Source organism: Pelophylax lessonae, assembly GCF_965119305.1.
Source record: "Pelophylax lessonae genome assembly, chromosome: 1".
Classification (NCBI taxonomy): Eukaryota; Metazoa; Chordata; class Amphibia; order Anura; family Ranidae; genus Pelophylax; species Pelophylax lessonae.
The window spans coordinates 197493130-197517880 of NC_138768.1; the positions used below are offsets into that span (position 1 = coordinate 197493130).

Below are 24751 nucleotides of genomic sequence, written 5' to 3' on the forward strand. Positions count from 1 at the left end.
TACATCTTCTGCCGTTTGCTCCCCACATGCTCCCCCACAGCTCAGACGGCCCCACTCTTCCATACTGCTGGTATGTTTGTTTTTTTTTTTTAACTTCACATATATGTTTTGAGGATGAATTCTTTATCTCTAAAACGGTGAAAAAGTTTGTTGCTTGATTTCTGCTATTGTACTTACGGATGAATAGTATGTAAAAATATATCATAATAGATAATTACTTGCAGATATATTTTTACAACCTCAATTTCAATTATGTGAGTAAGCTGATATTGCAGCGGCTATGGCAAAACGCCTCAATGGGAAGCGCTGTGGATAGTGAGGTACATCTAAAATGCCACTTTTTGTTTTCACCCATTTCCTGGGAGGTTTTTTCATTTTGGTAACACAAAATTCTAAAAAAATACCCGTGGGGCTCCATTCACATACATTACAAGTGTGACACTGGTGTTCTAGTATTTAAAAAAAAATACATACATATATATATATATATATACACACATACATACATACACATATAAATGTATTTTGTTTAACTTTAATACTTTGCTGAAGCTCAAAAAATGCTGTGAAATGTCACCAGAATCTCCCTAATTATTCTGGGTCAAAGAGAGAGGTCAGCAACACCAGTCTTATTCTATCAATAATTTCCTTCAAAATTTTCTAATGTATTAAATCCACATTACAACCAGGGAGCTAGCATTTTTTTTAAAAAAGGCCCCTAGCAATGCCATAAAAATTTCATCAAAGGAAAGCTACACCCAAAAGTTTTTACTAATGTGTTTGACATGGGGTATTTATTTATGTGAGAAATGTGGAAAAGAACTGTCCATTACCATAATCTCGGTTATGAAATAACATATAGTTTCTCCTAACTAGGGGAAAATTTAGAGCAGTGGTCCTCTTTTTTGTAGCATTTATCTTCCATCTGGGGGAAAAAAAAAAAAAACTTAAAACATTAGAGCCTGGAGATGTGATCCACTTTGCTTCAAATGCTCAAGATTCCACAGCCATTAGATGACAGTCATGATCCAGCCATTTTTCAGGTACCAGCATTACTGTCAGCGATTCATAACCTTAAAACACACATGTAATGACATAATTTGCATTCAAATTGAAGAATGGTTAAGAAATCATAGGAGACAAAATATATACGGTACTTTTTTAAGGCACAACTATTGTAACTTGTTCAGTTCCTGCATTCATTCAAAAAACAAACTTAACAAAATGAAAATGTACAGAACATAGCAATAGAAGTTTTATAAATAAAAGAAGGTATTTAGTACAAACTTGAATTTAAAAAATTACAAAAATACTTCTTATCTTGTGTTCAAAAAAATTGAAAACCACTGCAGAGTCTATGTACAGTATTATTAGCGACCAATATCATGTGGTAAAATGAAACAAGCACTATCTAATGCTCCTTTTTGCCATGGTTTCTCTGATCTGACGATCCAGTTCACTAATGATTCGGTCTTCATGAGTATATACTCCAGTCCTTAACAAGGTGTCCCTTTCTTCAATTAGTCGAGATAGGAAGTCATCCAAACCTTCATCTTGTTTGTGGGACCCTGAAAAAGCCAGTCTCTGATCAGCAGCATTTCCAGTATCAGGGGCTTGCTTTCTGTCTTCTTGTAGTCTTAACCTAAAGACAAACGAAATTCATGATGTGACATCTGACTATGTCAAAGAGCCACCAACACACTATTCAAGATGTATCTACCAACACACTATCCAAGATGTATGGATGGATTGCACTTCTTTGGATATGACAGAATGTCACCAAACATCCTTCCTTGGCTACCAATGCTTCATAGCCTAAAAAACCCTATTTAATTATTCTCTATGTTTCTGGGGTTCCGTTAAATTCTCTGAAAGCCTCATATAAACACGTCTTTCTGTATGCAAAATACTTAATTGCACCTTAGTTTCACCTGGTTTTGTGGAAATAGGAAGCATTTTCATTGGCAGTGCAAACAAGATTTCCACGACATTTATTTAGACTTTAGCAGTCAATACGCAGAAAGAATTTCCTGTGGTTGCAGAAAAAAAATTTGCTTGATTCCACCATCAACACAGACAGTGTTGACAGGGGAATTCTTTCCGCCGAGCTATTTTATTCTCCTGGTGGGGGGGGAAGCAGTTCCTGCCAGCCCCCACCCCCCGGAAGAAGACCTTGACTATTGCTAGCGGCTATACCAGCTGCTAGAGATCATTGCATGCAAAATCCAGCAGGTTGGTTGTATGACTGTGGTGATCCTATACCAGTGTGTCAAAATTTTGAAGCCCGTTTCCTGTATGGAACTGGAAAGAGATGCATTATGAGCAAATTGTGAAATACGGGTCTTCTGTTGGTTTGGAAAAACTGATGCTAAAATCAGATTCCCACATAGTGACATAGGGTGGATCTCGTTAGTCTGATGCACAGGCAAGCAGCTTGTAGGAAAGAGATAGGCCATTCCTGACTGAACAGAAAGTAGTATTCAATTTTTCTAAATCGGTTAAAAGGGGGGAAGCGAAAGTGGCCACCACTTAAGCTATGCAAAGAGTATCACAGATGGAATGCCTTGAAGAACGACAGCGGAGGGTACGTTAGTCGTTAAAGTTCCCACAATGTTTTATAGCCTGTGGCACTAAGAAAGGAGTTGAAGCAGAAAACATTCTTCCAGAGTAGGGAGAAAAGCTGGTGATCTGTGACACAAGGAAGAAACTTGAATCACATGTAGTACTGGCTGTCTCTCATACTGTACATAATTTGAAAAGTTGGTGGCAGCACAGGGATAGCATAGTTAATCAAGTTTGGTCCACTTAAAATAGCAACCCCTTACCCCACAGTTTGACAGCCCATTGTATTTTTCATACTACCTGGCACGATCACCAAGGCCCTCCCTGCATTCAAAATCCACTACATATCACCTGGTCTCGCACCATGAGTAATGTCTTCGAAATGCAATGGTAAGCTTTGTGAGAAGTTAATTTCCTAGTACAACTCAAGCGCCCAAGAAGCGTGGTAAACAGGCCCTTGGGACAGAAGATCTGGATGATCTGGGAGGGTCCACTGAGAATTTCACATCCATCTCTAGTGCTAAGAGAATAACTGAAATGCCCTCCATCTTAATGCTGTAGAGCAGTGATGGTGAACCTTGGCACCCCAGATGTTTTGGAGCTGCATTTCCCACTATGCTCAACTACACTGCAGAGTGCATGAGCATCATGGGAAATGTACTTCCAAAACATCTGGGGTGCCAAGGTTCGCCATCACTGCTGTAGAGCAAGCAATGAAAGTTTCAGAGGAGGAAAGGCATAGAGTAGGTTGAACTGATCCCAGAGTATTTGCTGCAAAGCCTGGATGATCAATGAGCCTTGGAGACAATATGCTCCGTTTGTTGTTGAAACTGGTTGTCAAAATCCTGCATTCCCCACCTGCATCAGAGGTTTTAAAAGACCTCAGGGTGAAGGGATCATTCTTGGGAGTTCAGTCACTGATGGCGGACGAGGACGTCCACCTGCCAATTTTCTACGCCCGACATGTGCATGCAAGACAGTGGCTGGAGAGATTCTGCCCAAGCCAGAATCCGATTCACTTCTCTTTTAGCTGGGAGACTTCTAATTTCTCCCTGATGGTTGATGTAAATTATTGGCGTGGAATTGTCAGCTTGAGTTCTAGTCATACGATCTTATAGATGAGAGGTCTATCAGTAAAGGTATAAACGAATCACACATGAGTTCCAAACTATTGACTGAATGTGAAGATGTGCTTTGTCCAAAAACCAAGACCCTTGTACCAAGAGGGTATTCTAGAACTCCACAAAGCCCAACAGGCTAGTAACCATTGCAAGTATCCTTCCAACAATTAGGAGGGAAGATATCCCTTGTTCCAGCATTGAACTTGGGACCCACCCCATGCCAGGGCAAGTCTGGCTTTGTTGGTAAGGAATATGAGATGGTCCAGAAACCGCGCCTTCTTGTTCCACCCTGCCAGAAAATTGAGCTGCAATGCTATGGAGTAAAATTGGACATATGGAGATGCCTCAAAACATGTCCACCATTAGGCCCAAAATTCTCAAATGAAAGTGAAGGGTTGGTTGACTGTTGGAATGTAGAGTATGAAAGTCGGAGCTGGGGTTTGTCCGGAGGGAGAAAAACATTGCTTAGGGTGGTATACAAGGTTGGGTCCAGATACTCCAAACTAGGAGACCATTCCAGCACGGATTTCTGGAGATTTAGCATGCACCTGAATCTCTGTAAGGTCTGCAAAGTCCATTAGACATTAGGAGGTCATCCTTATATCCCAGTATGGGGATGCCTTGCAAGTTAAACAGAGCAAGAACAGGGGCTAGAGTCTTGGTGAAGACCAGATGTGCGGTGGAGAGTCCAAAGGAGAATGGCACCAAATTGGTAATTTTGGGTTTTCACAGCTAAATTAAAATAGTGTTGATGTGCGGGAAAGATAGAGACATGCAAGTAGGTATCCTTGATTTCCACAGAGGCCAAAAGGTCTTCTGGATGGAGGGAAGCAATTACTTACCTGGTGGAAGGTGCTGAGAACCTTTAGGTCCAGTATTGGGCTAATGCCCCTTTTGCTCTGGGAATAGTGAACATTTTTTAACAGAAACCTCCCTTTTCCCAGGACAATGATAATGACCTCTTGTGAGAGGAGCTTTGCCAAAGCAGTGTGAAAGTCCACCAATCTTTTCAGGGATGTTGGCAAGAATGACTGTATGAAGCAGGGTGGGTGGAGGCAAAGACAAACTCCAGTTTGGGTCCAGAACATTGCATCCAGGGGCTACACATTCCTGAAATGTCCAAGAATCAAATGGCTGAAGGCAAAAATAGTTGACCTCGACTGACAAGTGAAGGAGCCCCCTCATTGTGAGCAGGACTTGCTGGTGGATTTGGAGGACTTAATGATCCAGGAAATATGGTGGAACTGAGTGCCAGGCTTTGCTCTGGAGGAGTAAGAAACTAAAACTAAAACAAATCTTCCTAGCCTTAGGAGTAGGGGGAATTCCGAAATAGAGGTTTTGCCTTCTTTTTCTGGGGCAAAAAGAGTACAATTTACCTTAGTGGGCTATTTAATAAAGCAATTCAGGGATTCACCAAAGAGAAGTTATTTGTCAAAGGGCATTCACAAGAGTGGTTTTCGGCACTGATGCTCCGTTTACAAACAACTGAGGCAAAGTGTGCACCAAAAGGAAGCTCTTTCTGGATATTTGGCGCATAATATCCACTAGCTGCTCTACATAGTAGAGTAGGGCTAGAGGCATGAACTCCAGTTGTTGGACAGACGTATCCATCATGATAGATCCAGGCTCCAGAGATGTAACCTTGAATTAGACAGCCAGGGTCTGCTAGATGGACATGGCCATAATAGCAGGTTAGAGAACAGGACCTGCTAGTACAATAGAGCTTTAGAAAGAGCTTCAAGCCTTTTGTCAAATGGGTCTTTACACACAGGGAAAGAGTCTTGTTAAGACTGGAAAAGTTGATTGCTGTTTGTGATCAGGTCGTTGTAAAACAGAAGGGAGTCCAGGTAATGCCCAGAGGATTGCAGATGTGCAGTGGGGATCGTGGAAAGGCAATGAGGATCACACGCACCTGAAAAAAATGACATGTACACACACTGTATGGCCAACATACTGTAGAAGGGACTCGTGCAGAAGCAACCAAAAGCAGCATCCGCAGATGCCAGCAAATCTATTTTATAAAATTTTGTGAAAGTGTGCATGAATGACCTAGTGACCATCTTGCCAACCTGCACCACTGACGCCCGATGGTGGAAGGCCCAGGAGGAATAAGCGCCCGTGCAGAATGTGCCTTAACAGGGAACGGAGGAATCTGACCCTTGATGGAATAGGCCTGCACCACGGTCTGTCTTGTCCAGCTGGAAATGGTCACGGCAGAGGCGAACAACGTTTTGCAAGGTCATTCTGTAAGTACAAACCGTAAGGCTGATTTCCTAAACAACTCGGTTGCAGCAAGGTACACCCTGATCGCCCAACCCACATCCAGAGAGTGCAAGGCAATCTCCTTTGGATGTTTAGGTTTAGGACACAGGGAAGACAACACAAGGTCTTCATTCAGATGGAAACAAGAAACAACCTTAAGAAGGAACCACTGACAAGGATGAAGCACCACTTTATCTCTGTGAACCATCAGGTAAGGTAAACGACGAGACAACACTGCCAGCTCCGACACCCTGCGTGCAGAACTAATAGCCACCAAGAAGGCTACCTTCTGGGACAATGTAAGCTGAGGAAGCTTGTGAATATTTTCGAAAGGTGGGTACTGGAGAAACAACAGGACCAATTGAGATCCCACGGAGGCAACGGTACTGGGGGAAGCAAATTGCGAACCCCCTGAAGAACGGTGCGAACCAAAGAATGCATAGCCAAAAGAGTAAAAGAAGACCACCAAGCCTGAAAACCCGGCCCTTGATGGTACCCAATGTCAGGTGCTGCTCAACACCTTGTTAGAGGAATGCTAAAATCCGAGCCACTGAAAGAGAACGGGGATGAACCCCAAGAGACTCACACCACGCAATGCATGTCAAAAACTTCCTAGGAGGTAGATTTTCTAGCCTTTTACAACACGGGAATCACCGATTCAGACAACCCCCTATCCTTCAACACCTGACTTTCAGCGGCCAAGCCGTTAAAGCTAGCGACTGTAAAGCAGGATGGAAGATTGGCCCTTGGGCTAATAGATCTTCTCTGAGAGGAAGTCTCCATGGGGCATCGGCGACCAGCCGTATCAGATCGGCGTACCAAGACCGGCGAGGCCAGTCTGCAGCCACTAGGATTACCAGATCCCTTTTGCCTCGATCCTTCCCAGGAGACTTGGCAGAAGTTTAAGCAGAGGAAAGGCGTATATCAGAAGATACTGGTCCCAAGGAGACACCAGTGCCTCTGTAACGTCAGCCAGAGGATCCCAAGACCTTGCCACATCTCTGTACCTTCCTGTTGAGACGAAAGGCAAACAGGTCCACCTCGGGAGTTCCCCACTGGAGACACAGCTGAACCTCAGAATGCCAGCTACCTACCGAGCCACCAGGACACTTCTTGTGCCCCGTTGGTGATCGCTTTATATCCAAGGCCATGGAATTTGTCCTATTGAATTCTTACCCAGCACTCCTGAAGGCGATTTGTCCAATGAGCTAGACAAATGTTACCGCCCAAAATTCCAGTATATTAATCGGTAGCCTCGACTCCTCTAGAGTCCAGACCCCTTGAGCACACCAATGCCCAAAACTCTTCCCCACCCGGACAGGTTGGCAACCGCGGGGACCACTGTCCAGTACAGGGGAAGGAAGGATTCGCCCCGTTGAAGCGCCAGAGAGCAAAGCCACCCTATTAGGGACCCTTTTGAATCCTGGCTCAACAGGATCAGATTATCTAGAGATTGTGGATCCTTGTCCCACTTGGCAAGAATCTCCCTTTGCAGAGGCTCGAGTGGAACTGGGAAAATGGAACTGCCTCGAAGGTAGACACCATCAGGCACAGCGCCCGCATGCAAGTCCTTACTGAATAAAAATATGGGAATTACTGCGCTAAAACATGATTAAATAAGCTTACACACTCAACAATGAATAAAAGCTCAACCTCTCTAAGTGAAAGCTGCCAACACCTGATCATGAATTAGAAAACACAGATCATGAAAAAATTGTAGAAATAGATGGTGTAGCGCTTAAAGAATGTTAAATTAAAATGAACACCACAGTCCATGTAAAAATATCAATAATTGGAAGGAAAGTCCATGTCAGAAAGACGTGCTCCCAAAGGTGTAGCCAATCACTTCACACTCCAACAATTCTGTGCAGAGAGACCACCACCAAGAGAAAAGATGGCCCCTTACCGCAATGAATGGATCCCCACTACAGAGATCAGATCCAGCTCTATTCGTACGTCTATATGACCATATCAGACCGTGCCCGGCTCTTAGTGACATCCACATCAACTCCAATGGTTACAGACACAGGTATGGATACATATGTGAAGAAAAGGGGACAACTCCCATAGTGAAGTACAGTAACAAGTGTGTTTATTAAATGCACTGGCATAAAATTGGCAACTCACATTTAGCAGCAGATATTATGGCATGTCTCTCTCATGTATCGCCTTTCGGGTCCGGTTCCCAACCAAGAAAATGGCCGCCGCGTCCCTCGTGTGTCCCAGCGTGGCGTGCCACAAGCTCCTCCTACGCGTTTCGTCGATAGATGACGTCGTCAGGGGGTGTGGCCTGCGGTAAACCAATCACTTTTATACGCCGGACGGGACGGAAGAGGCGGAACTTTGCATAACCACCCAAAACCGGAAGTCGGGTATATGCGCTCCAACAACCGGAACTTTCGGGTCAGAGTACTAAAATTCTCCATCCTGGCGCCCAGCGCTTGCACTCCAGCTCCCTGGAAACATGCGCTTCAGCAGTCGGAACCAGGAAGTTCAACCCTCAATAATCCATACCAGATGTCAATCTAATAACACTCCGAACACAGATCAGAATGTATGGATTGCGGATTGCGATATATATAAGCACTCAATCTAATAATAATGGGGATGCCGTGAAATCACATAATAACGTGACATGGCCAAATCCCCAATTCTGGACAACATTGATACTAATGGGAATGGATGCTTGACTCTTGGCTTCCAAAATACCAGTGGTCCCCATACTTAGTAGCCAAATAGTGCTATAACGCACAAAAACAGCGCCACCATAATGGATCCACCAGGGTGCGCAGTGCCATTAACCGGTCACGGAAACAGACCCCAAAGGCCACATACTAAATACAGTGCCATTAATAAAAACAAAAATCAAAAGTACAATAAAAATACATAAATAAAAACAACAAGAAGAATATAAAAGTTCTATGGGCATCTTTTACTAAGACAATAAATATACCCCAAATTAATAAATATTCTTAGAATTGGGACAAACGATCTGACCATGGGACATCGAGAGGACACATCACCTATGCATTATTGATGAACGCATTGATGTCCCAATCGATGTTTAACCCATGGGGGGCATACGTTTTCAATCGATAAATCCAGCTGGTTTCCAACTGGGAAACACCTCTAGTACGATTGGCACCCCTCCAGCTGCCAGAAAATTTGTCAATTCCCAAAAACACAGTGCCTTTAGGGTCTCCCCCATGGCAAAGATCATAATGACGCGAGACACTGTGCTTTGGGAATTTCTTAATAATATTTGCCACGTGCTCCTGCAGGCGCACATGCAGCATACGAATCGTACGGCCCACATATTCGCGGCCACATGGGCAGCGCAACAAGTAGACCACATGTCGCGTGGTGCAAGTTATGAACGGCTCAATTTTAATATCTAATTGGGTGGAATTGGAGAAGAACGACTCAACCCTTCTTGTCCTACAGGCATTGATTTTGCAAACGGCACAACGTCTGCAGGGGTAAAACCCCCCTCTCTGCTGGAAGAATGAAACAGTTTTGGGCGGATCTATGATGTTGGGAGCCACCTGCAACCGTAAAGGGGGAACACCCCTAAAAATGATCTTAGGGGCTTCCGGCAATACAGATCCCAATATACTGTCATTCCTTAAAACATGCCAATGCCTACGGATGATCTTTTTGACCGAGAAGTGCTGGATAGAATAGGAGGAAAAAAAGGCATATTGAAAATCCTCATTCGCATCTCGCACCCTCGGTTGCAACAGATCCTCCCTGTTACGGTCATCTGCCTGTACAAGAGCTCTCTCAAGGTCCTCTTCCTTGTACCCTTTTTCCAAAAACTTGGATTTCAGGGTATCCGCCTCCCGCAGAAAGTCAGACCTATTAGAGCAATTTCTCTTCAATCTGAGAAATTGACTGACAGGAACGGACCTAAGCCACGACACATGGTGGCAACTGGATGTGTCAATAAATCCGTTCCTGTCAGTCTCTTTGAAAAAGGTAGAGGTCTCTAAGACATTACCCGCAACCCTAATCCTGAGATCCAAAAAATGGATCTCAGAACTGCTAGATTCATGGGCAAGTATGATACCTCTATCGTTGGCATTGAGCTCCGAGATAAATACATTCAGGGATTCAAAGTCACCATCCCACAGGAGGAGGATGTCATCGATGTACCTCCGCCAGAGGACAACCTCCGGTCTTGGAACGTCACCGATGACATCCTCCTCCCACTTGGCCATGAACAAATTGGCCATACTTGGCGCAAATTTCGCGCCCATGGCCACACCCTTGTTCTGTCTGTAGAAGGTGCCCCCAAACCAGAAGAAGTTATGGGCCATGGCATAGTCAAGGAGGGCCAGAATGTATTGACTCTGAAAGTTCAACATACTACTTTGTCCCAAAAAGTGCTCAACAGCATCTCTCCCATGCCGATGCGAAATCACCGTATACAGTGACGAGACATCGGCAGTAGCTAAAATATAGCTATCCTTCCACTCTATGTCCTTAAGAATGTTGATTACCTGCATAGAGTCTCTTAGGAAGGAGGGTGTTTTCATCACCAGTGGCTGTAAAAAGAAATCGATGTATTTCCCCACCCGGGAGGTAACCGAATCAATGCCACTAATGATTGGCCTCCCGGGTGGGTTCACCGCATCCTTATGCACCTTGGGTAAGTAGTACATGATGGGTACCCTAGGAGCAGAAGGCACCAAAAATGACTTTTCTTTCTTGGTTAGGAGTTTTCTTTCAAATCCCTCTTCCACTAGTGCAATAAGCTCCTTTTTATACGCCACAGTTGGATTACCCCTGAGGGGGATATAGGTTTCCCTATCGGATAGCAACCTCTCCATTTCCTTATTGTAGGCCGAGGTGTCCAAAATAACTATCCCCCCCCCCTTGTCTGCTGGCCTCACAATAATATCCTCCCGTTTTTTTAAAGAACACATTCCTCGTCTAAACATACTGGTCTGATGCACCTCTTTAAGACTAAGGTTGTCCAAATCCTTGGCAACCAAATCCCGAAACACCGTCAGGGAAGGAGCCAGGGAACCAGGAGGATTAAAGAGCGAGGCGTTTGCAAACGGTGTAGCTTTTACTCCCATAACATATTCTGATCTGGGAGCAATTGGGTTCCCCATGAAATGCCTCTTTATGCTCATCTTCCGCACATATTTGTGTAGGTCGATGAACGTGTCAAACTTGTTCAAAGGCTTAGGGGGGGCATATTTCAGGCCATGATTAAGCACATACTTCTCCTCTACAGAGAGGGGAGCCGTGCTTAAATTAAATAGACCTTGATCTTTTAGCGCCGCCTTCTTTTTGTTGCGGACCCTCCTCCCCCCTCTAGTCCCTCTCTTCCTTCTTTCTGCCTCTTGCTCCTGGGGGTCCCCTCCTGAAAAGGGGTATTAGGTGGCCTGTAAGGTCCATATCCCCCAGGTGGATTAGAGCGCGTTGGTTGGGGAGGGTTATAGCCTTGTGTATTACGGGCCCATTGTTCATCCCCTCTCTGATAATAAGGTCCCCCAGGTCGAAGGGGGGGTATGAAGTCCCTCCCCTGTGGGTGTGAGGTGATATACTGAGCCCCACCCTCAAAGCTATCTTGTAGGGGTAGGAATCTGTTCTCAGATACCGGAAACTCCCCTCTAGACTGAGAGGCCGAATTACCCCTGCCCCTACCCCTCCCTCTCCCCCGCCCCCGTCCTCGTCCACGCCTTGGTTGTACCCATGCATTGGAGTTTGGATGGGGGTGGTTAAACTGCTCTGATGGTGGTGTAATGTCCATTGGAGTACTGGGTGGAATAATAGCTTGAGCATTCTGTATCCCAACCGGACCAGTGGTGTCCCTATTAATCTGCCATTTAAAGACAAGTTTGTTCCTATAGTCCCCACTGTCCCTGAGAAATTTCTTTCTCTTTTTATTTTTCTGCTCAATATCCTCCTTCTCCAAATGTTTTTTCAAAGAGTCAGATTTTAGTTTATAAGAGTCTTTAGTCTTAAATTCCTCTAATTTACTCTTAATAGTATTGATCTCCTCATCCAATTTCTTTAACTTAAGCCGTTTTTTGGATACCATGAACCGCAGAAGCTCCAACCCGGCCTTATTAAAGTATTGGTACCATTCATCTCTGTCCAAGACATCGCTTTGCGGCGATACCTCCCACCGCAGGCTCCTAGGCACCATACTCTCTGCCAGGTACTTTTCAAAAAATGCTACATCCCACCCCGTGTGGAGCTCCGTAGTCATGACATTCTTAAGCCTCAAAAAGAGACCATTCATGTCATCTAGAGGCTCCTCAGAGGTGGAAAAAATGCCTTCCAAATTAATGGAGTAAGTTTTCCTGTATTCAAATACATCCATATTGAAAACTAAATTCCTTAAAATACACGGTACCCAAGTCCTGTAAACGTAAAACTGTACCAGTAGAATTTCTATAGTGCTAAATCAAGCACAAGCAGCAGCACATGTACTAATTGTAACAAGATAAAAATATGGGAATTACTGCGCTAAAACATGATTAAATAAGCTTACACACTCAACAATGAATAAAAGCTCAACCTCTCTAAGTGAAAGCTGCCAACACCTGATCATGAATTAGAAAACACAGATCATGAAAAAATTGTAGAAATAGATGGTGTAGCGCTTAAAGAATGTTAAATTAAAATGAACACCACAGTCCATGTAAAAATATCAATAATTGGAAGGAAAGTCCATGTCAGAAAGACGTGCTCCCAAAGGTGTAGCCAATCACTTCACACTCCAACAATTCTGTGCAGAGAGACCACCACCAAGAGAGAAGATGGCCCCTTACCGCAATGAATGGATCCCCACTACAGAGATCAGATCCAGCTCTATTCGTACGTCTATATGACCATATCAGACCGTGCCCGGCTCTTAGTGACATCCACATCAACTCCAATGGTTACAGACACAGGTATGGATACATATGTGAAGAAAAGGGGACAACTCCCATAGTGAAGTACAGTAACAAGTGTGTTTATTAAATGCACTGGCATAAAATTGGCAACTCACATTTAGCAGCAGATATTATGGCATGTCTCTCTCATGTATCGCCTTTCGGGTCCGGTTCCCAACCAAGAAAATGGCCGCCGCGTCCCTCGTGTGTCCCAGCGTGGCGTGCCACAAGCTCCTCCTACGCGTTTCGTCGATAGATGACGTCGTCAGGGGGTGTGGCCTGCGGTAAACCAATCACTTTTATACGCCGGACGGGACGGAAGAGGCGGAACTTTGCATAACCACCCAAAACCGGAAGTCGGGTATATGCGCTCCAACAACCGGAACTTTCGGGTCAGAGTACTAAAATTCTCCATCCTGGCGCCCAGCGCTTGCACTCCAGCTCCCTGGAAACATGCGCTTCAGCAGTCGGAACCAGGAAGTTCAACCCTCAATAATCCATACCAGATGTCAATCTAATAACACTCCGAACACAGATCAGAATGTATGGATTGCGGATTGCGATATATATAAGCACTCAATCTAATAATAATGGGGATGCCGTGAAATCACATAATAACGTGACATGGCCAAATCCCCAATTCTGGACAACATTGATACTAATGGGAATGGATGCTTGACTCTTGGCTTCCAAAATACCAGTGGTCCCCATACTTAGTAGCCAAATAGTGCTATAACGCACAAAAACAGCGCCACCATAATGGATCCACCAGGGTGCGCAGGCATTGGCATGTTTTAAGGAATGACAGTATATTGGGATCTGTATTGCCGGAAGCCCCTAAGATCATTTTTAGGGGTGTTCCCCCTTTACGGTTGCAGGTGGCTCCCAACATCATAGATCCGCCCAAAACTGTTTCATTCTTCCAGCAGAGAGGGGGGTTTTACCCCTGCAGACGTTGTGCCGTTTGCAAAATCAATGCCTGTAGGACAAGAAGGGTTGAGTCGTTCTTCTCCAATTCCACCCAATTAGATATTAAAATTGAGCCGTTCATAACTTGCACCACGCGACATGTGGTCTACTTGTTGCGCTGCCCATGTGGCCGCGAATATGTGGGCCGTACGATTCGTATGCTGCATGTGCGCCTGCAGGAGCACGTGGCAAATATTATTAAGAAATTCCCAAAGCACAGTGTCTCGCGTCATTATGATCTTTGCCATGGGGGAGACCCTAAAGGCACTGTGTTTTTGGGAATTGACAAATTTTCTGGCAGCTGGAGGGGTGTCAATCGTACTAGAGGTGTTTCCCAGTTGGAAACCAGCTGGATTTATCGATTGAAAACGTATGCCCCCCATGGGTTAAACATCGATTGGGACATCAATGCGTTCATCAATAATGCATAGGTGATGTGTCCTCTCGATGTCCCATGGTCAGATCGTTTGTCCCAATTCTAAGAATATTTATTAATTTGGGGTATATTTATTGTCTTAGTAAAAGATGCCCATAGAACTTTTATATTCTTCTTGTTGTTTTTATTTATGTATTTTTATTGTACTTTTGATTTTTGTTTTTATTAATGGCACTGTATTTAGTATGTGGCCTTTGGGGTCTGTTTCCGTGACCGGTTAATGGCACTGCGCACCCTGGTGGATCCATTATGGTGGCGCTGTTTTTGTGCGTTATAGCACTATTTGGCTACTAAGTATGGGGACCACTGGTATTTTGGAAGCCAAGAGTCAAGCATCCATTCCCATTAGTATCAATGTTGTCCAGAATTGGGGATTTGGCCATGTCACGTTATTATGTGATTTCACGGCATCCCCATTATTATTAGATTGAGTGCTTATATATATCGCAATCCGCAATCCATACATTCTGATCTGTGTTCGGAGTGTTATTAGATTGACATCTGGTATGGATTATTGAGGGTTGAACTTCCTGGTTCCGACTGCTGAAGCGCATGTTTCCAGGGAGCTGGAGTGCAAGCGCTGGGCGCCAGGATGGAGAATTTTAGTACTCTGACCCGAAAGTTCCGGTTGTTGGAGCGCATATACCCGACTTCCGGTTTTGGGTGGTTATGCAAAGTTCCGCCTCTTCCGTCCCGTCCGGCGTATAAAAGTGATTGGTTTACCGCAGGCCACACCCCCTGACGACGTCATCTATCGACGAAACGCGTAGGAGGAGCTTGTGGCACGCCACGCTGGGACACACGAGGGACGCGGCGGCCATTTTCTTGGTTGGGAACCGGACCCGAAAGGCGATACATGAGAGAGACATGCCATAATATCTGCTGCTAAATGTGAGTTGCCAATTTTATGCCAGTGCATTTAATAAACACACTTGTTACTGTACTTCACTATGGGAGTTGTCCCCTTTTCTTCACATATGTATCCATACCTGTGTCTGTAACCATTGGAGTTGATGTGGATGTCACTAAGAGCCGGGCACGGTCTGATATGGTCATATAGACGTACGAATAGAGCTGGATCTGATCTCTGTAGTGGGGATCCATTCATTGCGGTAAGGGGCCATCTTTTCTCTTGGTGGTGGTCTCTCTGCACAGAATTGTTGGAGTGTGAAGTGATTGGCTACACCTTTGGGAGCACGTCTTTCTGACATGGACTTTCCTTCCAATTATTGATATTTTTACATGGACTGTGGTGTTCATTTTAATTTAACATTCTTTAAGCGCTACACCATCTATTTCTACAATTTTTTCATGATCTGTGTTTTCTAATTCATGATCAGGTGTTGGCAGCTTTCACTTAGAGAGGTTGAGCTTTTATTCATTGTTGAGTGTGTAAGCTTATTTAATCATGTTTTAGCGCAGTAATTCCCATATTTTTATCTTGTTACAATTAGTACATGTGCTGCTGCTTGTGCTTGATTTAGCACTATAGAAATTCTACTGGTACAGTTTTACGTTTACAGGACTTGGGTACCGTGTATTTTAAGGAATTTAGTTTTCAATATGGATGTATTTGAATACAGGAAAACTTACTCCATTAATTTGGAAGGCATTTTTTCCACCTCTGAGGAGCCTCTAGATGACATGAATGGTCTCTTTTTGAGGCTTAAGAATGTCATGACTACGGAGCTCCACACGGGGTGGGATGTAGCATTTTTTGAAAAGTACCTGGCAGAGAGTATGGTGCCTAGGAGCCTGCGGTGGGAGGTATCGCCGCAAAGCGATGTCTTGGACAGAGATGAATGGTACCAATACTTTAATAAGGCCGGGTTGGAGCTTCTGCGGTTCATGGTATCCAAAAAACGGCTTAAGTTAAAGAAATTGGATGAGGAGATCAATACTATTAAGAGTAAATTAGAGGAATTTAAGACTAAAGACTCTTATAAACTAAAATCTGACTCTTTGAAAAAACATTTGGAGAAGGAGGATATTGAGCAGAAAAATAAAAAGAGAAAGAAATTTCTCAGGGACAGTGGGGACTATAGGAACAAACTTGTCTTTAAATGGCAGATTAATAGGGACACCACTGGTCCGGTTGGGATACAGAATGCTCAAGCTATTATTCCACCCAGTACTCCAATGGACATTACACCACCATCAGAGCAGTTTAACCACCCCCATCCAAACTCCAATGCATGGGTACAACCAAGGCGTGGACGAGGACGGGGGCGGGGGAGAGGGAGGGGTAGGGGCAGGGGTAATTCGGCCTCTCAGTCTAGAGGGGAGTTTCCGGTATCTGAGAACAGATTCCTACCCCTACAAGATAGCTTTGAGGGTGGGGCTCAGTATATCACCTCACACCCACAGGGGAGGGACTTCATACCCCCCCTTCGACCTGGGGGACCTTATTATCAGAGAGGGGATGAACAATGGGCCCGTAATACACAAGGCTATAACCCTCCCCAACCAACGCGCTCTAATCCACCTGGGGGATATGGACCTTACAGGCCACCTAATACCCCTTTTCAGGAGGGGACCCCCAGGAGCAAGAGGCAGAAAGAAGGAAGAGAGGGACTAGAGGGGGGAGGAGGGTCCGCAACAAAAAGAAGGCGGCGCTAAAAGATCAAGGTCTATTTAATTTAAGCACGGCTCCCCTCTCTGTAGAGGAGAAGTATGTGCTTAATCATGGCCTGAAATATGCCCCCCCTAAGCCTTTGAACAAGTTTGACACGTTCATCGACCTACACAAATATGTGCGGAAGATGAGCATAAAGAGGCATTTCATGGGGAACCCAATTGCTCCCAGATCAGAATATGTTATGGGAGTAAAAGCTACACCGTTTGCAAACGCCTCGCTCTTTAATCCTCCTGGTTCCCTGGCTCCTTCCCTGACGGTGTTTCGGGATTTGGTTGCCAAGGATTTGGACAACCTTAGTCTTAAAAAGGTGCATCAGACCAGTATGTTTAGACGAGGAATGTGTTCTTTAAAAAAACGGGAGGATATTATTGTGAGGCCAGCAGACAAGGGGGGGGGGATAGTTATTTTGGACACCTCGGCCTACAATAAGGAAATGGAGAGGTTGCTATCCGATAGGGAAACCTATATCCCCCTCAGGGGTAATCCAACTGTGGCGTATAAAAAGGAGCTTATTGCACTAGTGGAAGAGGGATTTGAAAGAAAACTCCTAACCAAGAAAGAAAAGTCATTTTTGGTGCCTTCTGCTCCTAGGGTACCCATCATGTACTACTTACCCAAGGTGCATAAGGATGCGGTGAACCCACCCGGGAGGCCAATCATTAGTGGCATTGATTCGGTTACCTCCCGGGTGGGGAAATACATCGATTTCTTTTTACAGCCACTGGTGATGAAAACACCCTCCTTCCTAAGAGACTCTATGCAGGTAATCAACATTCTTAAGGACATAGAGTGGAAGGATAGCTATATTTTAGCTACTGCCGATGTCTCGTCACTGTATACGGTGATTTCGCATCGGCATGGGAGAGATGCTGTTGAGCACTTTTTGGGACAAAGTAGTATGTTGAACTTTCAGAGTCAATACATTCTGGCCCTCCTTGACTATGCCATGGCCCATAACTTCTTCTGGTTTGGGGGCACCTTCTACAGACAGAACAAGGGTGTGGCCATGGGCGCGAAATTTGCGCCAAGTATGGCCAATTTGTTCATGGCCAAGTGGGAGGAGGATGTCATCGGTGACGTTCCAAGACCGGAGGTTGTCCTCTGGCGGAGGTACATCGATGACATCCTCCTCCTGTGGGATGGTGACTTTGAATCCCTGAATGTATTTATCTCGGAGCTCAATGCCAACGATAGAGGTATCATACTTGCCCATGAATCTAGCAGTTCTGAGATCCATTTTTTGGATCTCAGGATTAGGGTTGCGGGTAATGTCTTAGAGACCTCTACCTTTTTCAAAGAGACTGACAGGAACGGATTTATTGACACATCCAGTTGCCACCATGTGTCGTGGCTTAGGTCCGTTCCTGTCAGTCAATTTCTCAGATTGAAGAGAAATTGCTCTAATAGGTCTGACTTTCTGCGGGAGGCGGATACCCTGAAATCCAAGTTTTTGGAAAAAGGGTACAAGGAAGAGGACCTTGAGAGAGCTCTTGTACAGGCAGATGACCGTAACAGGGAGGATCTGTTGCAACCGAGGGTGCGAGATGCGAATGAGGATTTTCAATATGCCTTTTTTTCCTCCTATTCTATCCAGCTTTTCTCGGTCAAAAAGATCACCCGTAGGCATTGGCATGTTTTAAGGAATGACAGTATATTGGGATCTGTATTGCCGGAAGCCCCTAAGATCATTTTTAGGGGTGTTCCCCCTTTACGGTTGCAGGTGGCTCCCAACATCATAGATCCGCCCAAAACTGTTTCATTCTTCCAGCAGAGAGGGGGGTTTTACCCCTGCAGACGTTGTGCCGTTTGCAAAATCAATGCCTGTAGGACAAGAAGGGTTGAGTCGTTCTTCTCCAATTCCACCCAATTAGATATTAAAATTGAGCCGTTCATAACTTGCACCACGCGACATGTGGTCTACTTGTTGCGCTGCCCATGTGGCCGCGAATATGTGGGCCGTACGATTCGTATGCTGCATGTGCGCCTGCAGGAGCACGTGGCAAATATTATTAAGAAATTCCCAAAGCACAGTGTCTCGCGTCATTATGATCTTTGCCATGGGGGAGACCCTAAAGGCACTGTGTTTTTGGGAATTGACAAATTTTCTGGCAGCTGGAGGGGTGCCAATCGTACTAGAGGTGTTTCCCAGTTGGAAACCAGCTGGATTTATCGATTGAAAACGTATGCCCCCCATGGGTTAAACATCGATTGGGACATCAATGCGTTCATCAATAATGCATAGGTGATGTGTCCTCTCGATGTCCCATGGTCAGATCGTTTGTCCCAATTCTAAGAATATTTATTAATTTGGGGTATATTTATTGTCTTAGTAAAAGATGCCCATAGAACTTTTATATTCTTCTTGTTGTTTTTATTTATGTATTTTTATTGTACTTTTGATTTTTGTTTTTATTAATGGCACTGTATTTAGTATGTGGCCTTTGGGGTCTGTTTCCGTGACCGGTTAATGGCACTGCGCACCCTGGTGGATCCATTATGGTGGCGCTGTTTTTGTGCGTTATAGCACTATTTGGCTACTAAGTATGGGGACCACTGGTATTTTGGAAGCCAAGAGTCAAGCATCCATTCCCATTAGTATCAATGTTGTCCAGAATTGGGGATTTGGCCATGTCACGTTATTATGTGATTTCACGGCATCCCCATTATTATTAGATTGAGTGCTTATATATATCGCAATCCGCAATCCATACATTCTGATCTGTGTTCGGAGTGTTATTAGATTGACATCTGGTATGGATTATTGAGGGTTGAACTTCCTGGTTCCGACTGCTGAAGCGCATGTTTCCAGGGAGCTGGAGTGCAAGCGCTGGGCGCCAGGATGGAGAATTTTAGTACTCTGACCCGAAAGTTCCGGTTGTTGGAGCGCATATACCCGACTTCCGGTTTTGGGTGGTTATGCAAAGTTCCGCCTCTTCCGTCCCGTCCGGCGTATAAAAGTGATTGGTTTACCGCAGGCCACACCCCCTGACGACGTCATCCATCGACGAAACGCGTAGGAGGAGCTTGTGGCACGCCACGCTGGGACACACGAGGGACGCGGCGGCCATTTTCTTGGTTGGGAACCGGACCCGAAAGGCGATACATGAGAGAGACATGCCATAATATCTGCTGCTAAATGTGAGTTGCCAATTTTATGCCAGTGCATTTAATAAACACACTTGTTACTGTACTTCACTATGGGAGTTGTCCCCTTTTCTTCACATATGTATCCATACCTGTGTCTGTAACCATTGGAGTTGATGTGGATGTCACTAAGAGCCGGGCACGGTCTGATATGGTCATATAGACGTACGAATAGAGCTGGATCTGATCTCTGTAGTGGGGATCCATTCATTGCGGTAAGGGGCCATCTTTTCTCTTGGTGGTGGTCTCTCTGCACAGAATTGTTGGAGTGTGAAGTGATTGGCTACACCTTTGGGAGCACGTCTTTCTGACATGGACTTTCCTTCCAATTATTGATATTTTTACATGGACTGTGGTGTTCATTTTAATTTAACATTCTTTAAGCGCTACACCATCTATTTCTACAAGTCCTTACTGAAGACCGATTGCTGAACAACAGTTGCCGAGTCGCATCCTGCAGCTCTGGAGGTTTTTTTTTCCCCCCTGGAAAAAACACCCTAGCTGAAGCAGAGTCCAGAGTCAGACCCATATAGTCCAACTTGGGGGACAGAACCAAATTTTCGGAAATTTAATTTCCAACTGAACTCATACAGAGTTCGCACAGTAATTTTCAGGTTGTCCTTTAGAGCAGTCAGAGACTCTGCTTGCAGAAGAAGATAGTCCAGGTACCCAGTACTGCAATCCCCCCGCTGCCGCTACAATGCCAACACTGGGGCCACGTTTCCCAGGAAGGAAGGCAAGGTATGTCCAATCCTGGACCTCAAGTCTCCCAAACAGCAGCAGCCGGTAGGCCGTGAAGCCGCGGCCTAAATTTTAGACCAGGTTCAGCCATGTGGGTAACCCCCGATGTGCGCCCAGAGACAACTGGCCAGCAGCAGCCCCAAAGGAAGCCCCCCTTCAGAGCACATAGCAAAAGCCAGCTCGCAACCTCCAGGGAGGGAGGGGTACGGAAGACCCACAGTGACAATATAGCAGCTGGGGAGAGGAAAGGGAACCTGGGGGTCCCACAGTCCCAGGGAGGGACCCACATCCACCCTAAAACCCTCAAGGGGGAGGGGGGGGGGTGACAACTACTTACAATACTGTGGAACTGGGTGGGCACCGCTCTGGACAGATCACTTCTCCAACGGAATGGGGGTGTTGTCGGCCAGGAGGAACGCTAAGACTCAGGCCGCGACCAGGTCCTATGCATCCTCGCGAGACGTTTACCTTGCATGCCAGCCCCCGTCAAGTGGGGCTATGTTTCAGCTGACCTAGCGTGGAGCTGAATCCTGCGCACGCTCGCTGGCCAGACTGGGGAGACCTTAAGGATCTAGATTATCCAGTATGTCGCCCAGTCCAGCAGTTGATGGTGGTTCTCACAGGAACAGAAAATAATAAAAGAGGAAAAAATGCCACTTAAAAAGGAAAAAATGCTAGGACCAGAGATGCTAGCAAGGAACTAGGGCCTTACTCCTGACTAAGCAGAAAAAAACTGAATGCCTATGGCAGGAAGTGGGAGCATACCCCCTGGGACCGCCCCATAGGCATGGTAAAGCTTTTTCCTGCCTAGTGTCCTATTCCTGTAGGGGACAGCATAACCCAATGGTCAAGATTATTCTGGAGCTGTCTCCGTCAAAGAAAGTTTTGCCTTTTGCCCTTGCTCTGTGTTAAAGTGTTAATAAAGAGGTTAAAAGGTTACATGTTAGGGAAGTCGTTCGGGTTTATGCTAAGGGGCTAATTTTTAGCAAAAAGTGGATTTCTCTACCTCTTCTCCATTATAAACTATTGAACGACATACATTGCAATTTGTAAAAATTTGGTCACAATGTGCAGCCGGAAAAAAACACACAGATTCTCTCAGTGGATCAAACAGGGATTTATGGCAGAAGGTGAGTTGGTCGTTTATGGCACAAAGCAAATTAATAAAGCACATTTCTGTGCTTTATAAATGTCCATTTTCTTTTTTTACAGGAGCTCTGTTGGTTTTGGGGGGGGGTTAAATGTTTGGAGGTGTTTTAGTAGAGGGAATTTTTCCTAAGGGAGCTGCAAAGTTATCATTTCAGCTTTGCCTGAATAGCCCCACAAACTACAAGCGCTTAGACTTCTAACGCCAAGAACAATTTCACTTTCTTTCCTTGTGATAAGCAGGATACCAAACAATAGAAAAGGGTTTTCTTCCAACCACCAGCTACATTATAACTACTTGACTGTCCCTATGAAACAAATAGGGCCTAATGTATATGGCCTGCGAAGGGTAGTCTGCATTTTCCCTCGTAGAACCTTTCATGTTTCTAGGGAAAAGGAGGACATGCATTTAAACGGTAAAAGGTTGGTTGGTTCATGCACTACATACTGACTGTGTCTAAGTTGACGCATTGGGATAGATTTACTAAACTGAACAGAACAGAATCTGGAGCGGCTGTGCATAGTGGTCAACCAGATTTCAACTTCAGCTTTTTCAATTATTCTTTGTCAATAAAACCTGGAAGCGGATTGGTTCCCATGCAGAGTTGCACCAGATTTTCTTAAGTCTTTCTCCAGTTTTAGTAAATAACCCCCACTGTGCCCCAATGTTGTCCCATCCAGCCGCCAGCCATCTAGATGGGTACAAAGTATTTCCAGGTAGGCAATATGAATTCACCAATTAAACTTCTAAATGTACCTATTTAGTTCATTCCTGATCTCCTCTAGCTCCAGGCGTTCATTCTTCACTACGTCCTTCTCTTCTGCTGCCAGATAACGCAGTCTCATTTGCTCCAGTTCTTCCTGCTGCTTCTTTAGACGTGCCATAGCATTCTCTTGTTCCCGCTATAAAAGAATATTGACAGCAAAATTAAACAGGAAATAATCAAGGGAGGAGAGAAATACGTTTCTCATTTCAGTTTTAAGGGTATACAGTATTTGTAACTGTTCTAATGAAATAAAATAATTTTGTTCCATAAGTTTAGCAAGTGTTACAAGTATACACTATTTTTTTTCAAATCCAGAGGCACTTTCAAGACATATATTAGAAGCAATATAATTACACTAATTAATGAGGCAAAATAGATTTCATTATGCTATTCTTCCATAGAAGTCCTTTTTTGTTTATGTTGAGATTTCTTAATGTGAAAGTTAATATTTGTCCTTCACCAGTTAATAAACTTGGATAAAGAATAATAAAAAAAAAAAAAAAAACCCAGAAAAAAAAGTTCCATACGACAAGAAAATATTAAGATAATACGAACACAAACATACAAAAATATATACTATGGAACAACAAAAAGCAAGGTTTAAAATAGGGCTGCACCAATACAGATATCGGTGCTGCTACTCAGCATTTGCCCGAGTATCGGTACTCGGGCAAATGCTCGGATAAACCTGAAATCTATACTCTCAGGCTTGGTTCTTTCAGCTGTCAATGAGATTCCTCCATTGACAGCTGAAATGAAAAAAATAAAAAAAAGATGGAAATTATCAGTTGTTGAGTGGGGTTGCTGCATCCTTAACAATGACTAATTCAGCTGTCAGTGGGGTTCCCCCTGTTGACAGCTTAAGTGTAAACGAAGTCCCGGAAATTAGAGAAAAAATAAATAAATAAAAAAAGTAGCCGGCAATGTTTATCAACAACATTGCTCAGTCGCTTTAACAGAAAAAGATAAAAAGAAACATGGTTTATTTTTGTATCTTTCAATTTATTCATCTACAGATCAAAGAGATAAACTTTGATCTGTAGATGAAGTCAGTTTAAAGCAAACGGTCAAGTAAAAAAAATGTTTTTATTAAATGTTCCTATTAACCTTTAGTTTACTCTTATCAGCCTTAATTAACTCCTTGTTCTCCTTTTCCATTTAATTATTATTTTCCTGCGGATTGTTCGCTTCTATTTTATAAACTATTAATAATTAAAACTTTTTTGTTTGCTTTGTTCGGTAATATTTTTACACCTTATATATAAGCGTTACACGTTTCACATTTAAAAAAGTGCAGAATTGAAAATAAAATGTAATTTGTAAATAACTTTTAAATGCTTTGTACCATTGCTGACAGCTAAGGTGTTAAAAAAAATAAAAAAAAAATAAAAAAAAAAACTGTTGCGGTAGGTATCAGTAAGTGGTATCAGCAAGTGCTTAAAAAAAAATTAAAAAAAAGGTAAATCGGTCCGTCCCTAGTTTGAAGCTGCCGAGTAACTTCCACTGAATGTATGGAGAGATCTCATGCCTCATAATAAATGCCTATGTTTCAAATGTACACTTTTGTATTCATGCAGTACAAATGTGTATACCATTTAATAAAAACTAAACTCTATAAGTTCAAACTGTTCAAACTTTACACCAATTAGTCAGATGTGTAAACTAGGGATCGACCGATTATCAGCAATACTGATATATTGGGGGCTGATATGCATTTTCCCCGGTATAACGGAATCGGCCCCTTAAGTTTACCGATATTGCCGGAAAGTGCTTTTCCCGGAGAGATGCCTGCCGCTAGAGGCATCAACCCGGTATCGGCGTCCATAGCCAATGGTCGGCTGTCTTGTAATGACAACTGATGCGGCTGAGAAGCCGCTCGGCTGTCATTAAAAGGAGCGGGAGTCTCCCGTTTCTGCGGTTCGCCCGGGTTTCCCGTCCCAAAGGGAGACCTGGGCATCCTAACTGCACGGCCGCCAAAGAGAAGACCCAATCAAAACCGCATTCGGCTCTGATCAGGTCTCCATGTAAAAAACCCGAAAGTGATGTCATGACATCACTTCCGGGTACTC

At 44.2% G+C, this 24751-nt stretch overlaps 1 protein-coding gene across 1 annotated transcript in view; it reads right to left on the reverse strand.

The window, feature by feature from the left end:
* Positions 1-1225: 1225 nt before the first annotated feature.
* The window catches only part of CEP120 (centrosomal protein 120), a 273530-nt gene continuing 250004 nt past the window's right edge, over positions 1226-24751 (reverse strand). Inside the window, exons 19-20 of the mRNA XM_082243777.1 lie at positions 22673-22818; positions 1226-1642 (exon numbers count right to left, since the gene is read on the reverse strand). Of these exons, the coding sequence (XP_082099903.1) occupies positions 1408-1642; positions 22673-22818 (381 nt within the window). The 3' untranslated portion in view covers positions 1226-1407. The remainder of the gene's footprint in view (positions 1643-22672; positions 22819-24751) is intronic.